At 40.4% G+C, this 18,451-nt stretch overlaps 2 protein-coding genes across 2 annotated transcripts in view; one reads left to right on the top strand and one right to left on the bottom strand.

Moving 5' to 3' along the window:
- Positions 1-12,259, top strand: part of Rab1a (RAB1A, member RAS oncogene family) — a 25,702-nt gene extending 13,443 nt beyond the window's left edge. Inside the window, exons 2-6 of the mRNA XM_021210184.2 lie at positions 474-546; positions 3,532-3,627; positions 8,474-8,569; positions 9,759-9,890; positions 10,038-12,259. Of these exons, the coding sequence (XP_021065843.1) occupies positions 474-546; positions 3,532-3,627; positions 8,474-8,569; positions 9,759-9,890; positions 10,038-10,235 (595 nt within the window). The 3' untranslated portion in view covers positions 10,236-12,259. The remainder of the gene's footprint in view (positions 1-473; positions 547-3,531; positions 3,628-8,473; positions 8,570-9,758; positions 9,891-10,037) is intronic.
- A 1,804-nt stretch (positions 12,260-14,063) lies between these two features.
- Cep68 (centrosomal protein 68) overlaps positions 14,064-18,451 on the bottom strand; it is a 21,366-nt gene continuing 16,978 nt past the window's right edge. Inside the window, exons 6-7 of the mRNA XM_021210973.2 lie at positions 16,037-16,207; positions 14,064-14,915 (exon numbers count right to left, since the gene is read on the bottom strand). Of these exons, the coding sequence (XP_021066632.1) occupies positions 16,041-16,207 (167 nt within the window). The 3' untranslated portion in view covers positions 14,064-14,915; positions 16,037-16,040. The remainder of the gene's footprint in view (positions 14,916-16,036; positions 16,208-18,451) is intronic.

Raw genomic sequence — 18,451 nt, 5'->3', positions numbered from 1 at the left:
AAAAAAAAAAAAAAAAAAAAGAGGGTCTCATGTACTCTAGGCTGGTTTACAACTCATGATTTTTCCAGTTTCCACCTTTCAGGTGCTTGCTGAGATTATAGGCATGGGCCACAAAGCCAGGGGAGGCTAATTGTACTGGGTGGAACACAACCTTCTCTAGTCTGATAGGGTAGAGGGCTGGGATTTGATTAGCATTTAAATCTCTTCAGTCCCCTAAAAATAGGAATCATATGAGGTTCCTGTTGATTTTTTCTTTGAAAGAGGAAGTCCACTCATGAGAGCGACCATGGTGGCACTGGCTGCTTTACTTGAGTGAGTCAGTCACATGTTCAGTTGTGTACCAAGGGCTGCTGCCGGTCTCTTCAGAAACTGGAGTCTTCAGAGCAAGCTGCTTCTCACTAGCTTTGCTTTCTTGTAGAACTTACAATACAACATGCTTTTTATTAATGTGATTTTCCTTCTCTTTTTTGCAGTGATTATTTATTCAAGTTACTTCTGATTGGAGATTCTGGGGTTGGAAAGTCTTGCCTTCTCCTTAGGTTTGCAGTAAGTTGAAATTAAAATACTTTTTACAAATAACGGTGTACTTAGTTATACAAAGAATGCAGTATTTTGTTTGTTTTAGTTACACAAAAATCAAACAATTTTATATAGAGTTAATTCTTTCAGAGTTCCTATATCTAAGTGTTCCCAAACAACGCGCCCCACCCCCAGTGGTATCTTGGACTGTTAAATGTTGTTTTTAAAAGAAATTCAAGGGAAAGATGGGTGTGGTAGTGCATGCCTCTAATCTTTCCACTTGGGAGGTGAAGGAGGGGCATCCCTTTGGGCTTGAAGTCAGTTCAGGAAAAAAAAAAAAAAAAAAAAAAAAAAAAAGAAAAAAAAAAAAAAAAAAAAAAAAAAAAAAAGAGAGAGAGAAAGAAAGAAAAGAAAAAGCCAAGAAAGAAATGGAATGCAGTATGATGGTAAAGTTGGTATCTAGTGCTCTTTGTAGAATGCTGATTGATTCCCATACAGGTGGAGAGTGAGGTGCAGTGCTTGGCTTGTATTGAAAGAGACCTGAAAAGAAAGACTCAACCATATTTTAATAGACTAAACATTCCTTTAACTTTAAATTTTAGTTACTCATTTCATAAGCCACTTGGGGCTAGGGGCTACCGTATTGCCTAGAAGTTTATGTCATAGTTGAGGGCCATCATTGTTTGCAGAATTCTCTTAGGTATTGCCTTACAGTTCTGTGATGATAAGTCATTCAGTCTGGATTTTTTTTTTTTTTTTAAAGAAAAAAAGATTGATTTATGTGAGTGCTCTAACTGCACGTACACCATTGTGCCAGAAGAGGGCATTAGATCCTATTATAAGATGGTTTTGAGCCACTATGTGGTTGCTGGAAGTTAAACGCAGGATCTCTGGAAAAGCAGCTAGACTCTTAACCACTGAGCCATCTCTCTAGCCCCAATTTTGGAATTCTATTTTTAATAGAATTAAATTAATAGCCCCAATTTTTAATGAAAGCTTCTTTTAAAACAGTTACTTATTCTATATGGTGGCACATACCTTTAATCCCAGCACTTGGGAGGCAGAGGCAGGTGGATCTCTATGAGTTTGAGATCACCCTGGTCTACAGAGAGAATTTAGGACAGCCTGGACTACATAGACAAAACCCCTGTCTCCATACACACACACATACACACACACACACACACACAAAACCAGTTCCTTGTTTTTCTGTGTATGTTTACATGGGGTGGGAGCACACACAAGCAGCACAGTAGCAGTAACTGTCAGAAGACAGTTGGTAGGAGTTGATTCACTCCTTGGACTTTTTGGGTCCCAGCAGCTGAACTCAGTGATGGCAGGCAGTTTTCTTCTGAGCCATTTCAGGGCCTCATGCATTCTCATTTGAAATAGAGCCTCACTGAGGATCCCCGGCTGGCCTTGAACTTCCTAGACCAGCATGGCCTCAGATTTTCAGTGACCTTTCTGCCCCAGACCCCCCAGTACTGAGATGACTGGCATGTCACAAAAAAGAGAAACACTGGTTAAAAAAAATTGACAAGCAACATGATAATGATCCCCCAAATGGAAACTACCTAATTCTTTCACAAACAAAATGTATCAGTGGCCTTGTATTCAGCTGCCAAAAAGGACTCAGTTAAAAAAAAAAATGTGGCTGATGAAATGAATCAGTAGGTAAAATGCCTGCTGCCAAGCCTGATAGCCTGAGCTTTGTTCCTAGAACTAACAGGGTGGACGGAGAAAGCTTACTATCAAAGATTGTCCCATGACCTCCTACTAGGCATGCACATGTCTACACACATACACACAATAAGTTTTTTGAGACAGGGTCTCACTATGTGCTCTTTGATGAACTCTCTATTATAGTCCAGGCTGACCTTAAATTCACAAAGATCTGCCTATCCCTGCCTCCCGAGTGCTGGGATTAAAAGTGTGTGCCACCATGCCCAACTTAATAAAGTAATATATTTTTTAGAAAACTAATTTTTTAATCTGAGTAAGATATTGTGTGCCTATAATCTCAGTATTCCAAAGTCTGAGTAGGAGGCTCCTGTTTGAGGCCAGCACAAGCTAGCAGCAGGATTTTCATGTCTATGAGATGTTCTCTAGGAAAGCTCTATGGATAGTAAACAGTTTGGTTGCCATGATCTGAAAGAGAAAAGTATAAACTGCTAATGAGTTTGCTTTTGGGCTAATGAAATATTCTGGAATTAAATAGATTGTAAAATTTATGTGTTTACTAAAAACCACTGAATTGCACACTAAATGAGGGATTCTTACATGCATTAAATTTCAATTTAAAAACTCAACCAGGATGTAAAACAGACTCTGGAATACATCCCTAAGAGGAAAATGAAGTGAACATTATTTTGTGGTTTTTGAATTGGATGTTTGAAGTACAAGATCTTTACTGATTGGCAGTTAGGGAAACTCTTGGGGAGTTGGAGAGCTCTGACAATTACAAAATCTTTCCCTGACATATGTAAAGAATTTACCAAGAGATGTTGTCTTCGTTAGGGTTTCCATTGCTATGAGAACAGACACCATGACCAAGGCGATTCTTATAAGACAACATTTAATTGGGACTGGCTTACAGGTTCAGAGGTTCATCAGTCAGTTATCATCAAGATGGGAACATGGTAACATCCAGGCAGACATGGTGCAGGAGGAGCTGAGAGATCTACATCTTCATCTGAAGGCTGCAAGCAGAATACTGGCTTCCAGGCAGCTAGGATGAGGGTCTTAAAGCCTACACCCACAGTGACACACCTAGTTCAGCAGGGCCACACCTTCTAATAGCACCACTCTCTGGGCTGAGCATAACACAAACCATTACAGATGTATGAAAACAAACAAGTACACTTGAGAAATATCTCAAAGTAAAAAAACTTTCTAACTAGTTGGTATTTTGTAATGAGATAATCAGATGTTAAAAGCTTCATTTATAATGCAAGTAAACTTTAACAAATTGTCTCTGTTAAACATTGATTTCATTAACTGTTCCCCCTTTAGGATGATACGTATACGGAAAGCTACATCAGCACAATTGGTGTGGATTTCAAGATACGAACTATAGAGTTAGATGGGAAAACAATCAAGCTACAGATAGTAAGTGGTCTTGGAAATTATTTTGGTAAATGTACAGTGTATATGTATTTAGTATGCTAACAAAGTTGAATATAAAGTTTCTTTTTTTTTTTTAAAGATTTTATTTACTTAATATATGTAAGTACACTGTAGCTGTCTTCAGACACTCCAGAAGAGGAAGTCAGATCTCATTAAGGATCGTTTGAGCCACCATGTGGTTGCTGGGATTTGAACTCTGCACCTTTGGAAGAGCACTCAGGTGCTCTTACCCACTGAGCCATCTCACCAGCCCGAATATAAAGTTTCTTAAGAGTCATGCATTGATCTAGATTTTAGACCAAAAGGCATTTTCCAGGCTTACTTTTCTCATTGAAATTCCTTCTTTCTTGCTCTTGTTGATCATCTTTTTCGAGGATTGAAGCCAAGGTCTCCCATGTGCTAAGACTGCACTGTTTACATGGAGCTGCATCTCAGGTCCTTCTTGTTGAAATTCTGTTTGTGAAGCAGACTTAATTATTAATTAAAGCAGACTTTACTTAATAATCACATTAAGTCAGCTTTCTCCTATTAAGTGAGAAGTCTGAGCTTTCCTTGTCTGACAGGGAGTGTTACTTGGCATCTTGTGTTGTCTCCTACCGTGCTGAGTGTGCATGTGTTAGAGGGGACCTGGGGGACACTCTCTGCTTATGCTTTAAAGACAGCTCTTTACTTCTGTGAGGTTTCTCCTTTCTTAAGATTATATATTCCAACTGTAGAAAAACAGAATTTATTGGAAGGAATATCTTTATATGCTTGTTTTACTCTAAAAAAAGAAAGGATGCTCAGAGAATTGTCTAGGAGAACAAAGATGGAGAACCATAGCTCTCCATCTTCAACATGTGTCCCTGTGCTATTTAAGTACCTTATCCATCCTTCACTCCCACCTCCAATTGAATGCTTCTATGTCTTTAGTATGAGTCTAGGTACTGCTAGCATGTCTGTGATGCCGGGGTCAGCATGATAGTTCAGCAGGTGCTTGATCAGTTAAGGTTGATGATCTGAGTTCAATTCCCAGGACCTGTTTGTCCTATGTGGAGAGAAATAACTTCCTGCAAGTTGTCCTTTGACCTCTGTGTGCATGTCATGGCAAGGTTGTTCTCAGTGAGTATCATCACATTCACATAGACACACAAATAGAGTGTGTACAGACACACAGTTAATAGTTTTTTTGTTTGTTTGTTTTAAGTTGGGTTTTAATTTTTAACAATCAGTTTGTTGTAGAGCAGGCTTAGTGTAAAGGAACACTGAAGACTGACCATTGCTCTTTTCATGGAATTAGGTATTGCTCTGTGCTGAAGTCCTGAATTTTGAGTCAAAAATATTATTTTGGTTTTGATAGTCTTTCTTTTCTCTTTCTCTTGGGTTTTTGAGGCAGGGTTTCTCTGTGTATCCCTAGCTGTTCTGGAACTCACTTTGTAGATCAGGCTAGCCTTCAACTCAGAGGTCTGCTTGCCTCTGCCTCTACTGTGCTGGTGTTATGGGGGTATGCCAAGACTTTTGATGTTGACTTAGAAAAATAACAAGTTTGCTCAGCTCCAGCCCTAGCGCTGTCTCCTGGTTTACTAGTTTATGAGGTAGTTTTGAGGATCACATGGCTCTTGCTATTTGTCTACCTTTATGACCTTGGAGACAGCAGATCAGTGGATTCTGTGATGATATGCTATTATGCGATATGCTATGTGATATGCTATGTGATACACGATTGTAGAAAGGACCCACTCAAGCCTGCAGCCTAGGTACCAATAGCATATGTGGTTATTAATCTCGACAGGGTATTTGTATATTTGAAATAGTTTAATTTTGTCACTTCCTTTGTCTGGAAAGGATCTTTCAGGATACTCTCAGTTTCATCTTCAACAGGAATTTTCTTTTCTTATCTGGTGCTGTTACATAATCATATTAGGGAAATTCGCCATTTTCAAGAGCAGCTACTTTCAGTTTAAAAATGGCTCTAGCTATCCATTCTTTATATTGGGCTGGAGCCAGTGTCCTTTAACTTCTATGGAATTCCTCTGCAGTTTGAAGCTGTATGAATCAAGTTAATTATTTTTCTGTTGGCATCCAACTTTCATGTTGATGTGATCACACCCTTCTTGCTCAGTTGATCATTCCTTTTTGGAGTTGTTTTTAGAAACTTTTAAATTTGGGTCAGTCTTGCATTTTCAAGTACCTTTTATAAAAAGGGATTCCTAAAATATAGTACAATACAGTATGTGAGACAAACTTTTCTGAATTTCTTAAAAATTTTCTCCCTTTGGGTGTGGAGAGGTGGCTCAGTGCACTGGGGGTTCAATTTCCCAGCACCCATGCTGCACACACCATAATTTCAGCACCCATGCCTTCTAGCTTCTGTGGCTAACAGGTATGTACTCAGTGCACAGACATACATGCATATAAAAAATTTATCTCTTGGACTCAATGCTTATTGTTAATCTACCAAAGAATATAAAAGGAATGCAAGGGTTTACATTTGTTGTTGCATTAACCACATTCCCTAGTAGTCTGTACATTAAGATTTAGGTTTGCTTGTTTTTAATTTGGGGGATGTGTGTATAAAAGATGTACATGGCTGCAGATATGGTCCAGTAGATAAAGTACTTGTAAATGTGAGGACCGGAATTCACCCATGAAAATGCTGTGTAGGTGTGGGCAGCCACCTTTAATCCATGGAAGGCAGAGGCAGTGGGTTACAGGAGCTCTGTATTCACTGAGAGATCTTGCCTCAGTGAGTAAGGTGGAGTGTAATCCAGGAAGACTTTAGCCTTAGGTCTCTACATACACATACTGTACATACACACAAAAAGAAAATGTGTACGTGTGTGTGTGTGTGTGTGTACGTGTGTGTGTGTGTGTGTGTGTGTGTGTGTGTGTGTGTGTGTGTGTGTGTGTGTGAGAGAGAGAGAGAGAGAGAGAGAGAGAGAGAGAGAGAGAGAGAGAGAGAGAGAGAATATGAGTGAGAATATTCTGTGAATTGGTGTTATAAGCAAAATTGTGTGCCTAACCCATTGCATTTCAACTTGATGGGCTGTGTTTTTTTCTCCCTAGTACTCTTAAGTCTTTTCCTTTCATGTTTTATTGTTTAGTCATGATGACCAGGTCTTCACTGATAGTCAGGTTGGAAGACCCCAGAGGAGGGGGAAATGAAATGATGCCAGTATTGATTTTATTTGGATTTTAGATAAGTAGCTGCTAACTTTGAATAGTATTTGCTTTCTTCTTCTTTTCTCTCTCTCTTCCCCTTTTTACCATTTAACAGACCTGGCTCTCCTGGAAACTGCTTTGTAGACCAAGCTGGCCTTGAACTCACAGATTCACCTGCTTCTGCTTCCCAAGTGCTGGGATTAAAGATGTGTGCCACCACATCTGGCTGTTTTCTTTTCATCTGGAAATTTGTTAATGTTATAGGCTTTGGGGTGTTTTGAGACTGGCTTATTATGTAGCCTTGGCTGGCTTAGAATTTGTGTTGATGATCTTCCTGCTTCTGCTTTCCTCACTGCTGCTGGGACTACAGTTATGCACCATTATGCCCAATTTTACAAAAGAAATGACGGTTACTATAAAGTAATTAATATGTATCTGCATTTTGTATGTATTGCACCATTATATTTAACAGAATTAACATTAATATCTTATATCTAGTTCTCACATTTCCTCAAATGTGTGTGTGTGCGCCTAAATGGTAAGGTATCCTTATAACGAGTTATCAATTTTTGTCTTTAAAAACATAATTAATAATCATTAGCCAGGCATGATGGCGGACACCTTTAATCCCAGCACTTGGGAGGCAGAGGCAGGAGGATTTCTGAGTTGGAGGATAGCCTGGTCTACAAAATGAGTTCCAGGACAGCCAGGGCTACACGGAAACCCTATCTTGAAAAACCAAAATCAAAACAAAGTAAAAGAAGCCCTATTAATATTATCGTGTGTGGGAGGGACCTCTATGCCATGGAACATCTGTGGAGGTCTCTCACTATATAGCCCTAGTTGGCCTAGAACTTGCTGTATAGATTAGGACAGTCTTGAACCCACAGAGTTCCACCCTGCTTTTGCCTCCTCAGTGCAGGGACTATAGGCATTAACCACCATACTTGGCCAGAGCACAACTTTTTATAGTTTATTCCTTCTATCATGGGTTCTAGGGATTGATTTCTAGTTGTCAGGTTTGCATAGCTTTTGCTGGCCTATCTTGCTTGCCTTTCCCCATTAAAAATATTTTTATTAAGTGAAGTGTATATGAATGCATGTGCCCAAAGAAACCAGAGGCACTGGATGCCTTTGAAGCTAGAGTTACAAGCATTGGTAAACCACTTAATATGGGTACTGGGAATTGAACTCAGGTACTCTAGGAGACCAATTTATCCTCTTAACCATTAAGCCATCTCTCCATGCCCTTTCTCCACTTAGAAAAATGAGTTTTATTTTAAATGTGTTTAGAAACATTTTCCTTACATTATTTTTGCTCAGACTGAGATAGCACCTCCTTGTTACCCTAGGGCATGGCAGAGCCTGGTCTGTGACAAGTAGCTGCAGCCAGGAAGAAAGCTCTGGACTCTATATTTCTCTATATTTCTACTAACAGCCGAGAATAGCCTAGCATAGCTTATGTTCTCAAAGAATTTAGAATTTTGGTATCAGTACTACCTGCTAAACCGTAGGCATTATCTTCTCTTCTAGATTTTAACATATTTGATACCTGCAATGCAATTTAATAATGAAAGCATTAAATACGGCTGGCATTTCAAATCCTTATAATCTACAATTTTCTCCTGTACTTTCTCCCAAGTATGTTTTAATGGTATTGTTTGCCTTCTCTGATTGTTTTCTATAGTGGGACACAGCAGGCCAGGAAAGATTTCGAACAATCACTTCCAGTTATTACAGAGGAGCCCATGGCATCATAGTTGTCTATGATGTGACAGATCAGGTAAGTTTCTAGAGAATATTATGTGTTACCAGCAAAGTAGAAAGTAGTGTATGTGTGTGGACTTTGACATAATCTCACTGTGTAGTTCTGGCTGACCTGAACTCACTATATGGACAGGCTGCCCTTGAATGCTTTTGAACAGCCCTGAAACTTTTGGTCAGAAATTTATTTTTACTATTCGAGAGATAAAAACAAACAACTCATTTTCTTATAGCAAATATTAAATTTGAACTATATTGTTAATTTGGAGATAAATTAAGAGATTTACCATTACAAGCAAAAGATAAACAAATATGAATAGGGAAAGAAAATGCTACATTAGCATGATGTCATGTGCCTCTACTTCAGCTACTTGGGAGGCTGAAATAGGATTTGAGGAGCCCAGGAGATTGAGACCTGTCTAGGCAGCATAGCAATACCTCATCTCAGTAAAGCAAACACCCAAAGCAGACGTAACTGGTTAATTTTAAACATGTAATCTATTACCATAATTTGTTTGTTCTTCAGGACAAGTTTCTCTGTAATCTTGGCTGTTTATAGACAAACCTGACCTTGAGCTCAAAGATCTGCCTGCCTCTGTCCCCTAAGCACTGGAACTAAAGGCATTCACTACCATGCCTGGCATATTTTTATGTGAAAAACAGAACAAGGAAATTGTCACCTGTTTTTTAGAAAATTTATCTTCCTCATCCCATATCTTGCTTGTGGGGTTTAAGATCAGCGCTTTCTGGATGCCTGGCAAATTGTCAGCATTGAGGTGCACCCTAGACCAAATAATAGTGGTGACACTGTTGTTCTTTATAACCAGTTTTTTGTTTGTTTTTGAGTCAGGTTCTCACTATGTAGTTCTGGCTGACCTGCAACTGCTTTTGTAGATTGGGCTGGCTTGGAACCCAAGAGTTCGATCTGTGTCTGTCTCCCAAGTACTGGAATTAAAGCTGTGCCACTGCACCCAGCAGGATTTTATTGTTGCAGAAACTAGGTCTTGTCAATATTTTAAAATTTCAGTTTAAAATTGGGCTTGCCTGTCATTAAACTTCAACTGTTTCCCCTTCCAAATAAGCTCTTTTCACTTCAGGCCTTTGAGTTTTTCTTATCATTGACTGGGTGTGCACCACCAGTTAGTTGATTTCTTTCTTTAGAGCAACAGTGGCCTCAAGCAACTGCATCACCATTCTTCTCTCCCTAGGAGTCCTTCAATAACGTTAAACAGTGGCTGCAGGAGATAGATCGCTATGCCAGTGAAAATGTCAACAAGTTGTTGGTAGGGAACAAATGTGACCTGACCACCAAGAAAGTCGTAGACTATACAACAGCAAAGGTATGTGTGAGGTTTGACTTGGACACTGAATTAGTTATGGGGACTGCCTCACCCTGTAATAGCCAGTGAGCTTAGTCCCCAGTCCCATTTCAGAAGACCAAGTCAGAAAGATTTTCCATTGTTCATTGTGCCTTATTATTCTCTCAGGAATTTGCAGATTCCCTTGGAATTCCATTTTTGGAAACCAGTGCTAAGAACGCAACGAATGTAGAACAGTCTTTCATGACGATGGCAGCTGAGATTAAAAAACGAATGGGTCCTGGAGCAACAGCTGGTGGTGCCGAGAAGTCCAATGTTAAAATCCAGAGCACTCCAGTCAAGCAGTCAGGTGGAGGCTGCTGCTAAAATCCGCCTCCGTCCTTTTCTCACAGCAATGAATTCGCAATCTGAACCCAAGTGAAAAAAACAAAATTGCCTGAATTGTACTGTATGTAGCTGCACTACAACAGATTCTTACCGTTTCCACAAGGTCAGAGATTGTAAATGGTCAATACTGACTTTTTTTTTTATTCCCTTGACTCAAGACAGCTAACTTCATTTTCAGAACTGTTTTAAACCTTTGTGTGCTGGTTTATAAAATAATGTGTGTAATCCTTGTTGCTTTCCTGATACCAGATCGTTTCCCGTGGTTGGTTAGAATATATTTTGTTTTGATGTTTATATTGGCATGTTTAGATGTTGGGTTTAGTCTTCTGAAGATGAAGTTCAGCCATTTTGTATCAAACAGCACAACCAGTGTCTGTCAGTTTCCATGCATAAAGTTTAGTGAGACGTTATATGTAAGATCTGATTTGCTAGTTCTTCCTGGTAGAGTTATAAATGGAAAGATTACACTATCTGATTAATAGTTTCTTCATACTCTGCATATAATTTGTGGCTGCAGAATATTGTAATTTGTTGCACACTATGTAACAAAACTGAAGATATGTTTAATAAATATTGTACTTATTGGAAGTAATATCAAACTGTATGGTGATAAGTATTGTTTTAATTCCTATGATTAAAGGGAAATAGAGCTTTGCATTCTACCCAGCAGCCATGTGTGTGCAGCAAGGGCACTGTAGATCTATCTTAATAGCACAGCATCCGGGGTTTGCTTTCTGGTAATAGGTCTGATGAGTGACCTAGAGAAGCTTTTGTGCTGTGTAGAGACTTCCCCACCTTTGGTTCAAGGAACTCAAACTCTATGGGAAGAATGTGTGCTTCCTAGTGCTTCATCTTCAGCCCAGACCACCTGAAGTGGCTTCACCAGCAACCCTTTTTTCATGCATCTGCGGTAGAGATGGAGAGCAGCCCATGCTTCCTCCCAGGCAGTGATCTGGTAATAGTGCTGGTGTCTGATGGCACACACACCTTTTTCTTTGTTTTTGTTCTTTTTAGCTATTGGAGACGGGGTTTCTCTGTGTATCCCTGGCTGTCCTGGAACTCTGTAGACCAGGCTGGCCTCAAACTCAGGGATCCACCTGTCTCTGTCTCTGAGTGCTGAGATTGAAGGTGTGTGCCTCCACGCCTGGCTTTTTTTCCCCTTTCTTTCTTGAGACAGGGTCTTACTATGTAGCCCTGGCTAGCCTGGAACTTAAGTATGTACAACAGGCTGCTGCCCCCTCCCCCCTGCCCCCACCCCCATTCACCTGCCTTTTCCTCAGAAGTGCTGGGATTAAAAGCATGTCCCAGACTGCACCTATTTTTGAGACAATGTCTCACATAGCTCAGGAGGCCTCAAATTCACTTGTAACCAAGGATGCCCTTGAACTCCTGATCCTCCTGCCTCCACTTCCAGGTGTCAGCTTTATTTTTTCCAATTGTATGATTCATGTTGGAGGAGAGTTTAAGCATTAGAATAGAAAGCAGGAAATGTGATTGCCCTAATTGTAGAAATTCTATCCCCCCCAAATTAACTGAAAACATGAACGCTAGATGGGAATGATGGGAGAAATAATATATTTATTTCAGTGAAATTTTGCATGTGTGAAAGTTTTGTTAACTAGGATCTTTTAGATCCTAGACTTTGCTTTTGTCTCACTGTGGGAAACAAAGTCTCTTGCAGACGATAGCATTTTAAGGTGACAAAGGCCAGAGATTGTTTCCTTTGGTTTAAGGAGCAGCCAAGCATTCTTCAATTGGGGGCTTAGGGTAGGGTATGGCTGTTGATAACACATTTTATCATGGGGTCTTTAATGATAAAATATTAAACTAAAAATAAGCCAAAAATTACAGGTTTATTTTTCACTAAACAGACAATTGAAATACATGGTACAAAAATAAGTGGTAAGATTATTGTAAAATGAAAAATGGACAGAATAAATATTCAATTTAATTTTCCATCTATGAGAATTTCACAATAAAATCATAGTTTACTTTGTATTATAGATGCGCTTGTTGGGTCTATTCATCCTTATATATATAAAGGTAACTGGAAATTCCTCAAGTCACCAGTAATTGGGTCAATATCTTGTGTTTTTTTGTAGCTGTTTTTTTGTCAATATAAAGGGAGAAAGAGTTCATAAACTGTTTTCTATTATAACTAAATGATACAACACCAATGTTAGATGAAATGGTGCCAAGCACTTTAATTTTATACAGCAAAAGTTATTCAAACTGTTAGCTTATTCTGTTAGCAGAAAACATTACATGAATTTATTTTTAATATAAACATTATTTATAGACTTTGTAAAATTCTAGTGTTCTTTCCCCACTAGCAGCAAGGTTAGGGCTTACCAGACCATTTCAGCATACTTCACTATTTGCTTTTATGTATGTGCTGATAATTGCTGTTTTACAGTGGGAAATAATCTGTTTTTCAAGTATAAATATTTCAAGATTGTTGGGGGCTCTAATTTGTTCACATAATAGAAAATCTTGTCCCTTGATATATTTTAGAAATGACTGCCATAGAGAAACATGCATAATGAAAAGCACTCTCTCAGTGGCCACGGCTCCCCTAAGGTCCAGTGCTCACTCGGACAGTTCCCTCAGGCTCATATTTGGCCACATCTTGTACCATGATGTCTCTTTTGGGTTCCATCTTAAGTTTCAAAACTGTTTGAATTCTCTTGTTTTGTGCTAGAGCTTAGTAGTCATCTGTAAGAACCCTGTCTCAAGATGCTACTTCACTGTGAACTCAGTGAACTTTAAGGGACCATATATAAATTCTAAAAAGGCTATTTGAGTCTAGCCTGGCCACATTTACAGATGCAAATGCAGTGACATCCAAGGCTGAGACAATTTTAGCTCAAACATAACTCACACCAGAAGATATAACTAACAGTTGTACTGATATTCCTAAATGGCATTCACAGCCATCAGAGTTACACTCTTTAGTTACAAAAAAGTCTCTTTTTGTTACAAAGAGGATGAGCAGAAGCATAGACTATGTTGAGGCAAGTACTCTGTGGGAACCATGTTCACTGTCAGTTGAATCAGTTGTAACTATACAGTAAGGAAGAGGAGTGCCCCAGTTTGCATTCAGTTGGTGCAGCTGGCGAGCTCTGAGTTTCCCCTGACTTTCATGCTTGTCAAATGGTTTTAATACCCGAGGGCCGCTCTAACGTATTGGTGGGAAGGCCGTTTGAAGCCACATCAAAGAGGTAAGATGCACTTTTGACCACGTCTAGGTTTTATAGGATTATTTTACATTTAACTTAATTATTTGCTATAAAAGTTTTGTTTTAGCCTCTTGAAAGCACTTTATGTACCATATATAGTATAAGAAATAAGTTTAACTTAGAGATGGCAGAATAAAACTAATTTGAGCTGGGCAGTGGTGATGCATGACTTTAATCCCAACACTTGGGGAGGCACAGGATCTCTCTGAGTTTGAGGTCAGCCTAGTCTACAGTGGGAGTCCCAGTACAGCCAGGGTTCTGTTACACAGAGAAACCTTGTCTCAAAAACCCAAAAACAAACCAGTAACAACAAAACTCTTAATTTGAATCATGCCCAAAAGCATTATGGTAAATCATGCTGTGTAGCAGCAGGCATGTAAAAATACTGTATTTTATGCATACTTACTGAATAACTAATCTTTTTTTTTTTTTTCTTTAAAGCCCTGGCCAGCCTGGACTCTAATAAACAAGCCAGGCTGTCCTCAAACTCACAGAGCTACTCTCAAGTACTAGGATTAAAGTCATGCGCATGCTTATCTAAATAGTTTTTTTTTTTTTTTAAAAAAGAAAACCTGAAAAGCCCACCTTTGATACTTTGTGGAATTTGTGGTAGCCAACATACAAACACTTTGCTTAGAAAGCTGTAACTGATGCTTTGAACATATGATAGGTCCATAGATTTTTTTTTCTTCCTGACAAGGCACTGTTGACTCCCAAACTACAAAGACTCCCCCCTTTTCATCACCAATGGCTGCTTTAATTTATGTACGATCAGACCATGTGGCCGTCTCTACCCGTCCCCTTCCTCTGACCAGTCTTCAAGGGAAAGAGGAGCAGTGGACCGAGTTCCCCAGAGGTAAGCACGAGCACGCAGTTCAGAAGCGTGATGGCAGGCCAGCTCCTGAGCATTCTTGATATGAAGTGGAGACTAACCACTAGAGGTGGCAACTCAACAGGACGCTGTAGAGGTCCTCCTGACTTACTTAGGGCGAACATTTCACTCTACAGTTTTGGCCACTAACATTTTCTCTCTCTTAGATCCCATTCCCCTGTATGCCTGAGAATCCTAAGTACATGGGACCTTCTTTCTCCAGCAGCTTTCTATAAATGGCCTCAACACATTTTACCTGCTGGTTTTTAAACAGAAGGAGAGGGGTACATGAGACCCACAAGTCTTAGTATTTTATCAAATAATTATAAAGCCACATAATTTTGGTAGAGAAGCACCAAAAGAAAAGGCCTTAGTTTTGGATGGATTCATAGTAAATGAGGACAGTATCTCAAGAACCCTTCAGAGGCGAGAAAGGCAGCTTAAAGTATGTTAAAGTTGATTTTCTCCCCTTCCTTAACTGTTCCATGGCTCTTACAAGTTCTTGAGTTTTCTCCCCAAATACCATCTTGCCGATGACTCCACCTCTGCCTGAAAGAGAGAAGAGCAAGGTTACAGCCATACTGCAGAGGCAGCTGTGTGCTACCACATGCACTACAGCACTCGGATGCAAATACAGGTCCCCTTTACTACTACTATTTTTTTAAGATGGTCTGTAAGGTAGCTTGGGCTGGCTTCTAGGAACTCTCGTGCTTCAGCCTCTAGAAGGTGAGATTACAGGCCTATCACCATCCTCCCTCTGCTGGAGTCTCTGCTCTTGACATACTTCCAGCATTTGCTCACTGAGATTTGATAAAACATTTTATAAGAGGGAACAATCAGTACACTGTGGGACTCTGCCCAGGATAGGTACCAGGTAACCCTGCTTTTTTCTTGGGTTTCTTCCTATCTCATTGCCAGTTTGACTTTCTAAAGTTGTATTTAACAACTTTAGAAATTTAATCAAGTAGTATTGATTGAAGTCTGTAAGGTGTGTCCTCTTTGGGGAATGATGTGTATGGGAGATCTGCAAAGGCCCTTTGCAGCATAGAGGTCTGGTGAGTAACTGAGTTCTATAGATGTCTGTGTTGTCAGAGATGCTTGGAGACAGGTGCTGAGTGAGTTGGGCAGAGTCTACAGGGCAGGGACACTCTTTTTTTTTCTTTCTTCTTCTTTTTTTTTTTTTTTTTTTTTTTTTTTGGTTTTTCGAGACAGGGTTTCTCTGTGCAGCCCTGGCTGTCCTGGAACTCACTCTGTAGACCAGGCTGGCCTCGAACTCAGAAATCCTCCCGCCTCTGCCTCCTGAGTGTTGGGATTAAAGGCATGAGCCACCACGCCTGGCAAGGGACAGTCTTGATCGCAGCCCCACACAGGAGAGAGCAGCACTGTAAGGATTACTGCTGTTGTCTGCTGTCTAGTGTAGCAGTAGAGGTAGAGAACACAGTATGGGAATATGGGATATGCTGCTCAGCAAGCACAGAGTGAAAGACCCACCTTCCTGGCCAGGGTAGTGACTCCTTCAGTACCATGGGCAGTCTTTTCTTCAATACTACATTTGTTTCAATGAGTATTACCCCAGCCAAGTATGTAAGAAGTAATTATTTACTAGGACAGCCTTGTGCCCTTGTTAGCACAGTGGTTGGACAGTTCTCTTCTTGGGTTTCTCTACTTACTGTGTTAAAGCCCTTCATGTGGGTGTTCTGCTGCTGTTGGCCTGTTGTCGGGGATGAGGGTGCAGCCAGCCAACATGTCCAAAGAGGCTAAGATAGAGTCATAAAGATGATCTGCACGGCTCTCCAGCTCACCAGACTGCTTTGCAATCCTCCCAAGGACATCCTTTAAAACTAATGGTCAAGTTATAAAAAGGTTTTGCTCACATAGGTCTGTTAAGTTTCACAGTGACTCCTCCTTACCCTAGCAGGGTCTCATGTAGCTCAGGCTGACCTCTAACCTTTCTACCTGAATATGACCTTGAACTTTTGATACAGGTATATACCACAGCATGCACACTACAGTAGTTTATGCAGTTATGGGGAATGTGGAGCCAAAGTCTTATGTAAGATAGGCAAACAATCTACAAACTGAGCCACACTCCCAGTCCATTTAATCTTCTCCCTTTAAAAATAGTGACGTTCCAAAGGTTCCAGAGCTTGTGTAATGTATTCGGGAAGTTTGTGGACTTTGGGGCGTAAGAAGGATCAATGACCAAAACTGGACGAATGATTTGAGAATAGGCTATGCATTTCTGAAGAAGCGGGAGGTGCTAGGATTAGAGTACTCAAAATGGCTGGCTGTTTTCTTAAATACAAAAGCTGCTTGCTTCCTGTGCTTTATCAGCTGGGTTAAATGCTCCCTAGCTTCCTGCCAGAGAGCAACATCTGCCAGCAGAGGATAAGAAAGGGGAAGCCTTTGTTCTGCTCACAATGTAGACTAGATGGGGCAGGAAGGGAAGGAACAGGCTGGGTGTGTGGAGGTCAGCCCCTTAGGAAGCCACAGCAAGGCAAAGTGCTGGCCTAACAATTTCTTGGAGCTGGTGGCAGAGCAATGTTGTCAGGGTGGCAGAGCCAAGCTCTGTTCAGTCTTTCTGTGTGTCAGTGGAATTCTGGGGCTTTTTATTTCAAACTTTAGACAGGTCAGGGAAGAAAGGCTAGAAAGGGTACAGAACAGTTTCTTTTTCTTAAGATTATTATGTAGTGTATGCCCGCAGACCAGAAGAGGCACCAGATCTCACTGTAGATGGTTGTGAGCCACCATGTGGTAGCTGAGAACTGAACTCGGGACCTCTAGAAGGGCAGACAATGTTCTTAACCTCTGAGCCATCTCTCCAGCCCTTTTCCTGTTTTTGTTTTTGGTGTGTGTGTGTGTGTGTGTGCTCTCTCGTGTGCGCGCTTTAATTGTACACATACATGTGGGGAGCTTCATTTGGTGTAATTCCCATGAGTCCCAGTCACATGACTCATAAGCAGTTGAGAGTGTAGAACAAATGTCAGCCTGTATTTCTGTAACTAGGTTAAACTTCCTTTGGCAGGGTGCTGACATAGGGCCCTCTCTGTGGTAGGGGCAAGCCTCAGTCACTCCTGCAGTTACATCTGGAGCCAAGTAAAAAAGCAGACTCTGAAGAAGCAGAATGCTACGGCGTCTGTGCTGACAGGATGCTTCTGGGAAGAGGAAGTAGAAAGCGTTAAGAGTAACTTGAAACTTGAACAGAACAGCTAAGCTTTCCAGTTACTCCAGACTGAGGGCTGGGAGTGGTTAGAGTACCAGTCCGAAGGTATCTGGGTTCTACCCGAGACTCAGAGACCAGGCTGACCCCTAGGGTGTTCTTGTTAGCTTACTTAAGGAGTAATGGATATATTTCAAAGTGAAAGTCAAATAGTCTTAGGCAGCCTTCTATTACACGTGGCCTCTGTGAAGAGGCCTATACTGAGCTCTTTCTGCTCAGGGCGTTTCTTCAGACCCTAGACAGCAGCTGCAGGTTTCTCAAGACCCATGCTAAGCTTGTTTGGTAAACACCAGTGTAGTCAGAAGCAATAAGGCTTGCTATATCAAATTTCTGTCTTAATATAAAACCTAAAACTTGAGGTTGGTGTGATGGCTTAGCAAGTTAAGGCTTGCAACCTGAATTCAATCTTTAAAATATGTATAAGGGTAGAAAAGAACTACCTGACCACCTCCACACACATGGGATGGCAGAGACACTGACACACACACAACCACACAACATTCATATATAAAACAAAAACTTAACCATTAAGGCTTAGCCACAAAAGCAACACCTAAAAATCCTATGTAAGAGAACATAGGAGGAATTTCAAAACAGGCCTTCAGAGAAGCAGGGGAGGCAAAGGGCTCACTAGTTCACACTGGTGGAGATCTAACTGCTTGTCTCCTGAGTGCTGGGATCAAAAGCATGCATTACTGTGCCCAGCTCCTGTTTAATTCTCAAAATCCATTCACCCACCCACCCATCTACCCATTTGTGAAATTTATATAATGTATTCTGATCAGTTCCCCACTCATTCCCCTAATAAATCTAATTCTTTAGCCAGTGTGTTCCTGAAAACAAACTGTTAACTGTTTTTTTTTTT

This window comes from Mus pahari, chromosome 13 (assembly GCF_900095145.1).
Source record: "Mus pahari chromosome 13, PAHARI_EIJ_v1.1, whole genome shotgun sequence".
In the NCBI taxonomy this organism is placed as follows: Eukaryota; Metazoa; Chordata; class Mammalia; order Rodentia; family Muridae; genus Mus; species Mus pahari.
The sequence above is the reverse complement of the archived record's forward strand: the minus strand, read 5'-3'. Positions and strand labels throughout refer to the sequence as shown.